Source organism: Xylocopa sonorina, chromosome 3, assembly GCF_050948175.1.
Source record: "Xylocopa sonorina isolate GNS202 chromosome 3, iyXylSono1_principal, whole genome shotgun sequence".
NCBI classification, from domain to species: Eukaryota; Metazoa; Arthropoda; class Insecta; order Hymenoptera; family Apidae; genus Xylocopa; species Xylocopa sonorina.
In genome coordinates, this window is record NC_135195.1 from 5,399,522 (window position 1) to 5,413,654 (window position 14,133).

Below are 14,133 nucleotides of genomic sequence, written 5' to 3' on the forward strand. Positions count from 1 at the left end.
TTTTTCATGATCGAGCATCACTTATTTACAATTATAGAAAACTATCAATTATACAAACCAGCATCTGTGAATACGACACTGTACGTAGAAAAAGTCCGAGGGCGAAAGTCTAGGTTCGAGCATCCTGAATCGAAAACTCAACACGCATGTGTGTACATAGCATCGATCAAGTTCCACACGAATCTTTTTCAATCGAAAAATCGACTCATACTTGTACATACCTCGTTTTAAATACCGACACAGTTGAAACGAAAGGACAGCCCTTCCGAGCGGCGAGCAACCATGTAAATACATAATGTTTTCTCTTCCCAACAGCCGAGTCGAGTACCAATGGTATTCCATGCGATCCCGATAAAAGAAGTCGCGACTCGGACCCGCTAAAATGGACTCGACTCTAATTATCGATAACAGAGATGCGACACCCGCTAATTGGCAATTATTTACACACGCGTACTACTCGTAGTGTGTATGCTTTACCGTAATTACACGCTGCCACCTTCCGCAAGCCGCGTTCATCGACGCTGAACGAGGAGGAGACCTCGGACACGGTGTGCAATATCGCCTCACGATGTTTTTGCTTTTATTATCTGACCAGTCACGAGTTCACGTGAACCAGTGCAATTATTTCACCGTTTATTAGACGCACTGTACACAGCAAGGATTTTCAAACGATGCAACTTTTACGATGTCGTCGTCCATTTTGGTATCGAACGTTGTCGTCTTTTCGTATTTGAATTATTTATGCGTAAAATCTGCTCGTTTCTCTTTTATTTTATGCATATACGTTTTATTATAATACTTCTATATAAAGTTGTTATTATGAGATAACGAACGTATTTTAATTCTCGCGTGACAGAAACTGGTAATTCTAATCAATACCCTACTGACGTGACTCTACTTAATGTATAATTAACTCTAATATACTATATTTAGAATGTCAGTTTTAATGAATCGATAGGGAGATTTAAAGAACAAGTACATAGCAGTGCTGTGTGATAACATTTTCTAATAATAGAGAAGCTGTGTTTATAATTTATAATATTAACTATAACGCAAGATCTATCAATAAATGTCTCGTCGTGTGAAAAAGAGGAAAGGGAACTTATTTTGCGCGTAAATAACATAAACATAGAAAATATTTCAACATTAGTATCCGAATGTTCTCCTTAATAATCAGCGTACATGTTTTGCAAAAGTACAAACGTACGATGGCCCATAAAAGCGTAAAGGATTCGTTAGACACATACGAGCGGCACGTTCCCAACAACGATTGTCCCGTGACGTGGTCCGATGCGAACAGAGATTCTGAGCCCAAATGATAAAGAGGAACTTTTGTTGTTGCGTTGCAGATTAGATATGTGCAGGAGGCAATACGCGAATGACGTGTGCAATAGAGGAACCGCAGGTACGTTTCTCGCGTTCGAACGAAACGAGATCGACGAGCCGAGCATTCTCATCGATCTCCTTATCTGTGTGCACTGCTCTGCGAACGTTTTTTATTGCTCCATTCTAAAAACGAAAAAAAAAAAAAAGAAAACATCTCTTTCTCGCTGCAACCCCGCGACAAAAAGTTTAATCATGCTCGAAAATACAACGAGGGAAGCCACCCCCGAGACTTTCATAATCAGGGTTCTTTTCTAATTTATACTCTTCGAGACTTTTTTTTAAATCGTACTCTGTGGAAGAATTCCACCCTGCGGTTTTCTTCGCCCTTTTGATCGATTTCATTTCCTCGCAAAAATCAAATGAAATAGAATTTGAAATAGTTTAGAAAATTTAGTTTGTTGTGGACACTTGAATATTGGATTGCTTTTAAAGATCGACTTTCGTTCTTATACAGTATTTAATTTTACTCGATCTTCTATCGAAATATATTTTATTCAAGTGAACATACATATTCTTTTCGCTCTTACTTTTCCAGTTAATTCGAGACGAAAGCACACTTCAATTATATTTTTTAATTCAGAGAAATTTGTCTCTCTTTCTCTCTCTTTTTAATCCAACCATACGTTGACCCGGGTAAAGGCGTTAGAAATTTTGTTCTTTAACCATGGCGTTTCTCACCCAAAAAACCTCGAACAGTATAAACATTCTAAACCCGTTTACGTTGCTTTGATCTGCACACTTATTCTTTTCGTTTCCCCTCTCTAATAGCTTGTACGAACCTCTGCCACTCTGTGTTTCTTCACCTGATTGTCCGCGAGAAAATGGCCGAATTATACAGCGGTCGAAGCTTCCCTCTAGCCGACGTGAAACATTCTATCGCGGCTTGCCACGCGTGTTTTCTTGTTTCTGGATCTCTCACTTTTCTTTGTTAGTCTGGGACATATACATATATATACAAGTTTGCCTTTCTCTCCCTCTGTCACTCTCTGTCACACTCTCTCTCTCTCTCTCTCTCTCTCTTTCGCTATCCTGAGTCTCACTGTGAACGTACACACGCATACACGAGCGGAAAACGAAAGTGGTTCTAACACTTTTCACCTTTTAAAAAAACGGATAGTAACAACGACAATAATTCCTGTTGGAAAGTACCGTGTTTAAACAAAAGAATGTCCTCAAGCTCGTTCACTCTCTGCACAGTGGGCTACGGTTTTTCTAGTTTCTGTGTGTTCTTTGTTGTTTGTTTCACACGCACGCGTACACGAATCGTAGTACACGACCTTGGCATTTATACAATCGAATGTTTGCAATTATTTGATATATCTATCTATATACATACATATACGTACGCATACACTGTATACCACGGAACTCTTTCAAATTGCTCTTTCGATCCTAATAATACCTCGTTGGTTTAACCCTTTAAGTGCTGCGAGCGTGTTCCAGTGAAATGCCATCAGCGTGCGCCATTATCTATTGTACCCAATTTTACATTAATAGAAGGTCAGAGTAATAGCTTAAACGAGCCACTCAAAAGCCATACCGATCAACTTGACTTTTAATCAATTTCTTAAATTTAATATCCCAACGCGTACGGCTGATGCATTACTTGCCAGAGGTCGAACAATTGACTTTCGTTCAATTGATCGGCTCAACTTCTAAATTTTCACTTAGTCGAATGCAATCGTTGCGATTAATCAACATTTTATACGCGAACGGACGATAATTGGAGCGAATATCGTGCTCTCGGTGATATCGTCGATCGTAAAAAGCTTTTAAGTCGAGAGTAAGTTCAACACTCGAAGGGTTACGATTAATCTGAACGCGTTCTTATCACTTCCCACCTTGCCCACTCTATCTTCTTCTCCGAATCACTCACGCCTTCTTCTTCTCTCTTTTTGGCTGCATTACTCGCGAGGACCGTGGTCGGTAAGTTCATTTGAATCGAAACGACTAATAAAATCGGGTCGCGTTCCAAGTTGAAAGATAAATCGAGACGAACGACCCAGTAAAAGTGAACGCGTTTCTTTCGCCAACGGTTCGTACTCGAAGAACAACGATTTTCGTGGAAATGGTCTCTTCGCGGTAGACGAAGTTTGGAATTTACATATATTTCGAAAGCCTTGGTTAATCGATCGACGTAAATTAACAAATGCATGCGGCCTATTAAAACGATCTGCGTCTTTTCTTAAATACGCTTACATCTTTTCCAAAACTGCTTTAATCGTAAGACCCAATTTCTGCAGAAAATGTGGGCTGAATTTCATTTCTCTTCGTATCTCGTAAATGAATGAATTCTTATTCAGAAACTTTTGGAAAATTTTAGCATATTTGCGAGAAGACCTAAAACTACTTACGCCGTAGCTTCCTCTAATTAGACGAGTATTTAACACGTTGACGCACATTTTTCACTTTACGATCACCCTCAGAAGTACTTTTTTCGATTGTTTATGACTGCCAGATGAAATCGGGTGTAAGTTGTATGTTTGGAAGTAAAAATTATCACATTTTGCCATAGTTTTTCTCAAAAAACTTTCGACGGCTATAATCGTCATTTGCTCAAGAAAACAGCTAATATGCTGTCTGTCATGCTATCACTTCTTTTCTAGATGTGTTACTCAATACTTAACAAGTGCATGTGTTAGTACACTTCGTACTAACGCTGTTCTTTTTTTATTGATTAAAATATGCACGATGGCTATAGCCGTCATTTGCGTCAACGTGTTAATTAAACAGAATAATACAGTCGCCAGCGAAATGTCGGCCAGAGTCTCTAACAGAATAACAATATCGGTGACAACTTAATCAGAGAACGTGTCGTTGTTTTTGAGAATCGACAAACCCTCGACGTATTCGAGGATCGTGCAGCGAAACGATTCCCATAATTCAAGTTTAGTTACGGTTGCAGCTGCAAAATGGGTGGCGCACAGTTGCGGTACTTTCGAACCGAAGTTAAATTACCGATTGTATCATAGTTCCGTTGTGGTCTACACGAACTTGAATTATCACGATTCGATCGCGATTTCGTCACGGTGCATTCACTATCGAATTTGAATTTCCTTTCACGGTACGATCGCTGTTCGATCGCGAACCCTGCATTTGAATATCGTGCCATTAATCCGGTCAAACTTCAATAACGACAGGGCACGTGTGCTCTCTGACAGCTTTTGGTCGCGTTATTGGAAGCTTTGCGCGTGCATTGCGTTAGATTGTCAGACTCTGAATCACGGCTATTGAGAACACAATCGTGGGATATCGTGTTTATCTTGCGCTACCAATCCAATCATTGCATTCGATTCAATCGTGATAGTTTCATGATCGATTTGTATTATCGATTCCTGTTCGATGCATTATTTTATACAGTTATTGGAAATCGATCATTATCGGTGCTATGACTCAGCTTGAAGTGCGATCGATTTTGTCTCGTGCAACCAATGCAGGATACACTTGAATTCTGTAGTAATCGCGATGGATTTAATATCAGAGCACAATGCGTTCGTATCCGAATTGAGGATCTTCGATCTTCTTATTTAACTTCTTTCGATTACTCTGCACTAAAATTTTAATTCTTCAATTAGTTTCTTGCATGATATCTTCTTAATCTAATCTTCGATTAATTTCAATATTAATTGCGCGTATAAATAGTTAAAATTAATTTAATCGACAGATAAATGACTGAACGCCACCCAATGGCAATTATACAATGAATTGCAATTACACGAAGCAAAAGTAATTCAACCGCAATAAAGTAATCAAACGAGTTAATGCGACAACGTTGACTGGCTCCTTATTTAAATATTTTTTTCCTTCATTGAGTTCACTTAAAGAGCAACGACACTGAAGTAAAGTTATGATACTTGTATAAAAAAAAAAGATAAGATCTCAGGAATATTTGTTTAAGAAATAAGAAAAATTCTCTCGTAAATTCTCGAAATCAACGACACGTTTCCCCCTTTTTTCGTATACGCATTTCGTCGCCTCGATGTTAATTTAACTCGCTACAACCGCAGCTTTTTGTTTATTAGCCCGAGTCGACTAACATCAAGTAACGAGAGACTAACATTTCGATTAACACCGTTGCACACTCACGAACGAGGATAAAAAACGTTCGAAATTTACCGTGAACCTTTATCCAGGATTCGCGTACGTGGGTGGAGCTTGCGTCGTGAACAAGCGCCTCGAGAAAGTGAATTCGGTCGCTATCATCGAAGACACCGGCGGATTTAGCGGGATTATCGTCGCAGCCCACGAAGTCGGCCATCTGTAAGTTCAACATCCCTCGAACGTTTAGTCATTTTCGTTTCAGATCGTTTCTTTCTTCGTGTCATTCTTCTCATAAGTCTGCTCTTCGCTTCGTTTTGCTCGCGTCGAATAATCTTCAAACGATTTATCAATTTATGCAATTGCATTATCGACTAAAAGTTTTCGTTCGAAGAGTAGCAATTCGCAGCAAATATTGCTTGTATACGAATAATTGTTAGCCTAAAGGTTCACAAAAATTTGTCAAATACAGTGGTACCTTGGTATACGTCTGCTTTGGAATACGTTCTGTTTAAACGTGACAAATTTTACTCAGTATACGAGCTAAATATTTTATCTGAATTTTTCGTTGTTTTTAAATAATTATCTGAGAGAAAACATTCAATTAATAACCAATTATATTTGGAGTTTATGTACTATGAATTGACTGATCGTGCAAGGATATCGTATAACAAGAAATAATCACAAAATAGGAGACAATAAAGTTTACTTCATTTGGTTTGTCAATTTATAATCTATCATTAGGTTGCATTTAATTTTCCCATTAATATCAATGAGTCTTTCTTTTACATAAGAACGGATTAATCATTTTTACATTATTTCTTATGGCAAATATTGATTGCCATACGTCCAATTTAATTAATATAAGTCGAAACATACCACTGTATTTACAAAAATCGATCTCGATCATTTTCGCACAATTTTCAGGAAGCTTTTCATTCCTGGAAGATGAATCAAAATTTAAGTTCCTGTTTACCATGGAACATACAGTTCACTCGATTCATTTTTAATTGCTTTTGTAATTCATTTTAAATTGACCCACGGTTGTAATAATTGAGATTTCATGATAATAGTGTTATTTCATGGTAAAGACATGCTCGAACAAAAGATAGAGTTACAATTTCTATGGAAATATCGTAGGCTGGGCGCAGTTCACGATGGCTCGCCACCGCCTAGCTACCTTGGAGGACCAGGAGCCGAGAAATGCCGCTGGGAGGATGGCTACATTATGAGCGATCTGCGACACACCGAGAAAGGATTCAAATGGTCCCACTGTAGCGTGTCGTCGTTTCACCATTTCTTAAAGTATGAGTCACACGGTCATCCGCTAACTTTTACCTCAAATACCATTTCCAGAACCGATCATCGAATTGGAAGCGAAACTAATTCGGAACCAAATCAGAAAACAGCAAACACGTTTCAGATTCCGCTTAAAAAAGCTACTAAACATTCTAATCGATTAAAACGCTCGTTCGTGGTTACGATCGATTTTAATTCGACGCTTCTGTGTTCAATTTATCTACCGTTAGAATCTTCTGACCTTTCTTGCATAACAAATCGAAAGTAGCGGACGGACATTTAAGAGAAGTAATGAAAATAATTCAATCGCGGAATGACGTAACGCCAATTAAATTCTCGAGTGATTAACGCGGAAATATTCAGTTAAAATATTTGTTAAACTCTCGCGTACGATTCATGCTAATATTCAGACGTCAATGTAATCTTCATTTCGATGATTTTACGTTTTAAGTAAATATCGGTAACGAAAGAAAAATTGTTAACATCGTGTTAAAGTATAGTACTTACATACGTAAATATTCAAAATAAAAAAGCTATCAAATAAACTATAAATTATTATTACAATATTTAAAAGAAGTAAACCGAAGAAATGCGAATTTTAACATCGATTTGATGCGCGTTTCCTCGAAATGGGAATGAATATTCCATCGATACAGCCTGTAATTGCGTAATATAAAAATTGTATCGTTGAATAAATGAAATTTCGACTTTTTCGTTTCAGTGGCGACACAGCGACGTGTTTGTACAACGCGCCTCACGAGGACGAAGCTCTGCCCAGAGTTCTGCCTGGGAAATTGCTTTCGCTGGACGCCCAATGTCGGAAAGATCGAGGAACAAGTGCTTGTTTCGTAAGCCTTGCGTTATACCTTCAATCATTTTTGGTAATATATTTATTGAGCTATTAACTATGATCGAACGTTCGACTGACATTCCAGAAAGACGACAGAGTTTGCGCTCAGCTGTTTTGCTTTGACGCTGGCTCGGGGTATTGCGTGGCGTATCGTCCAGCAGCCGAAGGCTCTCCCTGTGGAGACGGTCAGGTAATCCATTCCCAGTAGACCAACAGGGATATACCTTAAATCCCCAAAACTGTGTTACAGAAAATGTAGCACGTAATTTTTTATTTTCTCTCCCAGAAACTATTTTATATAGAATTACTGACCATAATGTTGCAAATAATTTCAGTACTGCCTAAACGGAAAGTGCGTGGCCGAGCACGAAAACATCATTCCGGATTACACGCAAAACATTCCAACGTATGTGCGCCGGGATGGCAGTTTCAGTCCCACAGCTCACAATCGACCATTATTCGGCCAATATAACAACACAGAGTACAGGTAACGCTTGGAACGAAACATCTTACGTTCTGTTACGATACGTATGATTTATCTACTCTGAATTTATAGCAGTTATGGTAAAAACACCAGTGTTTGTCACTAAAAAGCTTTTCGTTATGATTTTTCGAAAATACCTTTAGAAGTTATAGTTTCGAGCGACATACACTGATGTCTTTTACTATAATAGCGTTTAAGTAATAATAATATGTCATGTTTCTCCAGCCGTTCGAAAATAATGCTAATCTCAATCGAGAAACGTTACTTATTCGATGCAGTAATTCAGGTACTTGTCATGCATCGCCAAATCATTGTTCCAATATTTACAATTACAGTAAGCTTTTCAAAGATAACAAATTGCAAGACTTGACGTACGTTAAACAATTCCCTCGGGTTGTTTGAACTCGTAATCGAACAGCAAATATCTCCAAGCCCAAGAACGGCCCGTGAAAAGTTCTTGGTCCTCCCCCCAGGGTTTCATCGATTACACTCTAATGCTATGTCACACAGGTATCCGTGGGAATCGACGACAGACAGCACGCCACAGTCGAAACTCAAATACTCCTCGCCGTCGTCGAATCTCTTCTCGTCGACGAGCAATCCTTACAAACGCCTCACACAGTCCACGACCGCCCCAACGACCAAATACTCCTACACCACCGTTGGTTATCCGTTCGCCAATAAGCACAAGGCTAAAGTAAACAGTAACGGTAACGATGCTGGTTATAGTAAAAACGGATACAGCGGTGGTACCACCACCAAGAGGTACGAGAATTACGCGTACCGCACGGTTAGCCCGATGTCGAGGGTCACGAACGACCTGAATTACCCGAAAATTAGCCCGTTCAAACATAAGAGCACGGTGGGCACCGCGTCGTTTCCAACGACGTCCAAAGGGGATGAAAACGGGATTCAAAACGGCGCTCGCGGTAAGAATTATCTGTGTCAAAAGCCAACGATACATTCTCATTTCCCTCTCGCGTCGCGAGAATCTTCTCTTCCGGTTGGGGCGTTATCTTCATCATCTTGTGTGTCTAATTCTTCTTCCGCTCCTCTTCTCTTCTCATCGTTTACCGATACTGTATAATGAAACATATTTTTTGGTGGACGTTCTTCCGTTTCTATACTTTCTACTACTTTCCTCATCGTGATCATTATTAACGAGAGTAGCCGTTAAAACGCTACGAGGCAATCGGGACGGTGACAAGCTGACACGTCGCATTACTCATCGTTTGTTGGTCCTCGCGAATCTGACGCGTGCAATTCACTTGTAGGACAGTGAATGTTCTCTGTTTCTCTGTGCGCCTCATCAATTAGTCCTCCTCTTTGGGTATTCCATTTACTGTGATTACTTCAAGCGATGACGCGTACTCGAAGTCGAAGCGTCGAAGCACATTTTGGATCCTTGGTGACCTTCTCTTCTTCTCTACTGAAGTATACAATCATTTCTTGGTGGATGTTTTATACATATTCCTCTTCATTTTATCGTACCAAATAACAACTATATATACATTTACATTGTGCTATATAAACTTAAATTTGACTTGTACATAACACCGTAAACTTCACGAAAAAAAAAACAAATCACTCCTGAAGTTCGTGAAGTGTAAAAATTACGAAAGATTGACAACGTTGATCGAATATCTTATGTTTAACATTACTAATTAATTAAACACGACAGTTCTTGTGTTTCCAGAAAACTGTTCGCTACTCTTCGTGTCACGCATCTGTTATCTAAACGCCTAAGAAATTCTACAGGAATAATCAAAATTCTCCACGCGTATCTTCCGAGGAATCTCAGGAGACCGTCTAATTCCTTTGCCTTCTTCCAGAACCAGAGGGCGATGAGTGCACGGATGTGGGGTCAGATTGCGCGGAGCTGATTGACAGGCTGAGAACATGGCTGTGCCATTTACAATCTGTGAAAAGCCGCTGCTGCGCGTCCCTGAAGACGATCTGCGCCGCTTGACGCGGGCGGCGTCGGAACGGTACACTTCCGGTTGTATAGGGAGCTCGCGTGGCCACGCGAGCACAGACATCGCCACGGATAGGACATCTCCGACTCAGCGCGCACTCAGCACGCGTTCAGCTCGCCGAGCAGAGACATTCTCCATCGGGTAGATCGGGAACCAGCTGTGATCGTGTGATCCACGGTGTCGTTGGCCCGCCGTCATTTCCGAAATACGTCCCGCGATAGATCCTGGAACGCCGCCGCGGCCGTGAACCGCGCCAAGAACGAGCGTGCAGTTCCGTTCATTAAGTAGCTACGTAATCTCGCTGTGTTGTTGCCCAGAATATAACTTTTCTTCCATCCCTTCCTTCTCTCTCTCTCTCTCTCTCTCTCTCTCTCTCCCTCTCTCTTTCTTTCTCTTCCTCTCTTCTTCTTTCACTTTCCTCTTCCGTTTTTCTACTTTTTTTTTTACGGTAGAACCGCAGGAGCTTTGTACAGACGCAAGAAAGAAATGCATGAAGTCGAGAACGACTAAAGCGTTCGATCGGTGGATCATACAGTCGTCCTTCGATTTACGCGGGGCATCGGTTCCATGTGGTACCTTTTTACGCGGTCGAGAATCGTATAAAATGGAGTTCACCATGAAAAGGCACGTTAAAAGCACACGGAAAAATAATTGTCATACGTACTGTAAATATATTTATTTCATGTATTCGTGGAAATGCAATAGCACTGCAAGTTCAGGGGGAGAAATTTTAGGCGCGTTCGTTGTCGCTGTCACCGTTGTATTCGAAAACAGCCAGCCTCTTATTTTCGATCGATTCAGAGTTCCTATTCGCAGCATTAGAAATACGCGAATCTGAACAGGAGGATAATTTCTCTTTCGATCCTTTTTGTATAACAGCTTCGATGGGTACCACGGAGGAAGATCGGTTTCCGACCGCGTATAAAAAAAATGCTACACGAACGTAGGTATTATTTGTCGCGCGAAAATACGCATTAGATGCGTGATATAAATCGAGGGGTGATATCGCGTAGAATTGACCGCATATTTATTCGATGCACGCGACCGCGCGCAGGAGACTCTTGCGGCGCGATAGGACTTCCGGTACGCGAGCATACGCCGCGCGGACAGCCGCGCGAGTGCACGCAAGAGAACGAGCTTCGCCTAAAAATCACGAGAATTGTAGTGAAAGACAAATAAATAGTGATCGTACGACGGGTACCGTGTGTTCCCTTTTGTTGGTTTCCCTTCTGTGAACCTTATATACAGATTGGAGCATAGAGATAAGATAATTTTAATGAAGAAGTTCTCAAGTGTCTTTTGAACCGTCTCCGGTAGCAAATACGAGGTATTGAGAATAGAGAAGACACAACCGAAAGGATGATGCTGTTCGAGAAAACCAACTTAACTTTCCTTCTTTTATGATTTGCGATCTGAGTCGCGTTAACAATTGAATTACATCGTCTCGGATAATTGTTTAATCGCTTTATACGGGAATTGTTGCTGAAACTTAAAAGATGATGCATTCAAAATTACCTTTCCTATTCTCAAAGCGTCGTGTATTAGGCTACTTATATTTTATATATATATATATACATATGTTACTGTCTTTAGATAATGAAAATTAGGAAAAAAAGATAAATGAATATTTTTGTAGATAGCGTTCTTTCATTGCGTATAACAATGTATTGTGATACAAATGTACATATTCGGAAGACAAGTTTTAAGAAAATTCTTCGTTTTTTTTGTATGCCAATTTAATAAAATAGTCGACTAAATAGTATCCTTATGTATCTTATTTAAAATGATGGAATACCTTCTACAACATATGTCTAAAGTTTTTGTCCTTCTAGTAACTAACTAAATTACTAATTTATTGTATATTTCCCGCCTTAGAGGTAAGAGAGAGAAAGATATATAAGAAAGTCATAAGAAAGAGTGAGACAGATGCTACTACCCTCCACTAGGACCCCTATCGCCATCTCTGTAAAAAGTGCTCAAACTGGTCGCACACAATTATCGACAGCGAAGTGAACTACTGAAAACTACTAGCGCCATCTCTGAGGAAAGTAGTGAAACTAATGCCCCAACAGTTTCAGTGCTCCTCCAAAAGATGGCGACAGTAGTTCTTGAGTAGTTCACTTCACTGTCGATAATTGTGTGCGACCAGTTTGAGCACTTTTTACAGAGATGACGCCAGGGGTTCTAGAATAAGGTCCGCATCATCTGTCTCACTCTTTCTTACAGCTTTTTATATATCTTTCTCTCTCTCTCTTACTTCTAAAGCGGGAGATATAACATATCTTACTCTTTCTATTCAATGAAAATTAAGGAATTTTTTTATTTAATCAGCAGTACTCTAAAAGTCTGAAATTAGGATGAGAGAGAGATGCAGAGAGATAGAAAAAGAAGCGGAAACGAATAAAGAAGTTTTTGTGAAATTTGCTGACCTCCACATCTAAAAATAATTACTTAAATAGGAGATCAATGTTTTCGTGATTTACAATTTTGCCTCCTGAGATAAGTTTAAACTTTTATTACTACACCTGTTTTCGAGTTTCAGGGTTAAATAAGTACTATTATAATAGCAAATTTATTGCTGTTTTCAATATTGTTTGTTATTTTCTTGTAGGACTTACGGTTTGGTAGAAGCAAGCAATAATATGAGTGAAACTGCTGTTTCTTTGAAAAAAACAAAAATCTCAATTTAAGTTTATATGAACTTTTTTGTTGCTTTTGTGGTGTAGCATCAGCTGTAAAAATTTGTCACACACGTAGTGAATCACCATGTATACTTTGATATTACATAAATACATACTTTACATGTATATCACTTTTTTTAATTATCACGTATAATTTATACTTCTTTCTTATTAAGAATTCTTTTAAAACATTCACCAAATAATGCATGTAAAATACATATGTAACATATGAACGTTTTTATATTGAAAAGACTACAGTTAAATTACACATAATTTGGATATAATCTACATATGTAAATCTACTTGTTAATGTTAATCGACTTTTATATTATTATGTTTTTATGCATCTATATCTTGTATGTCATAATTTATTTCTTAATACAGAATGTAAAATTAGAAAATGAATTCAACCATTCAGATAAAACTACAGGTTCCCCATGTATTTATGTTATGTATTTAAGAACCAATTTAAAAAAACTACTGTCAAATTATCACAAGTCCATATAAAATATTATAATAATACATATGTATATATACATAAGTACACTGTTGAGAAATAAAGGTTTCCAGAATTAATTAATGTAAAGAAATGAAAGATAATGTTGATATAACATTCAACGCATGTAATATATATATGAACAAATGTTAAATTTTCTGCTCAGAAAGTGTAAAAGTTCATAATTATATAAATTATCTTTTATACAATATAATTTGAACGAAGTTAAATAATAGAAATAAAAGAAGAATTACAGTTATGAAATATTCTTCACGTATGAAAGATAAATTTAACTTTTCCATATTATTTTATTTGACAACATAAATATATTATTTTTATTACTTTTATTTTAATATAGTTGTGCTATACCCTGTAAAAAATATTTATTAATCTCACTCACAAATACGAAAAATTTCTTGGCATAAGAACGTTGTATAATCTATGAAAATTACTAATTGCTGTATTAACAAACTGCTATATTTTATTAGTACTAAGTTTTGTTTAAAAAAGTATGTATATTTATCAAATTGTATTCGATATTTTATCTAATAAATAAAATGAAGATATACCAAAGTAGAAACTTTTTAGGGGAAACTTGTAATTAAATGGTTGTAGCTTTATAAAAAAATATTTAAGATTACTTATATTAAATCTACAAATGTACAAACAATATTTTTTATTCCTTTTTTTTAATATTGCAGTACTTGTCATGAAAATTGTTGGGAAAGAACTTGTATTGAGAGAAAAATTAATATTTAAACAATATGCAATTTAAACAGCGAGAAAAAAATGTAACGATATTACTGTAATTCTAAAAATATGCAAAGAAATTAAGTAAAATCTTGCATAACATTTTTTATTTTTGAAGAAAATATCTGCAAATTATTATTTGCTTTTCTATCACAAAGTAATTATTGTAAAAT

At 37.8% G+C, this 14,133-nt stretch overlaps 1 protein-coding gene across 4 annotated transcripts in view; it reads left to right on the forward strand.

Annotated features, from left to right (window-relative positions):
• Window positions 1–10,264, forward strand: part of Sona (sol narae metalloprotease) — a 72,300-nt gene extending 62,036 nt beyond the window's left edge. The window contains exons 10-17 of one of the 4 annotated variants that reach the window (XM_076892656.1): window positions 1,350–1,405; window positions 5,520–5,646; window positions 6,565–6,729; window positions 7,445–7,571; window positions 7,659–7,763; window positions 7,909–8,060; window positions 8,568–8,986; window positions 9,890–10,256. In XM_076892656.1, coding sequence (XP_076748771.1) covers window positions 1,350–1,405; window positions 5,520–5,646; window positions 6,565–6,729; window positions 7,445–7,571; window positions 7,659–7,763; window positions 7,909–8,060; window positions 8,568–8,986; window positions 9,890–10,026 — 1,288 coding nt within the window. In that variant the 3' untranslated portion in view covers window positions 10,027–10,256. Of the gene's footprint in view, window positions 1–1,349; window positions 1,406–5,519; window positions 5,647–6,564; window positions 6,730–7,444; window positions 7,572–7,658; window positions 7,764–7,908; window positions 8,061–8,567; window positions 8,987–9,889 lie in introns of all 4 variants that reach the window. The other 3 variants (XM_076892659.1, XM_076892657.1, XM_076892658.1) reach the window with 3 other exon arrangements.
• The last annotated feature ends 3,869 nt before the right edge of the window (window positions 10,265–14,133 follow it).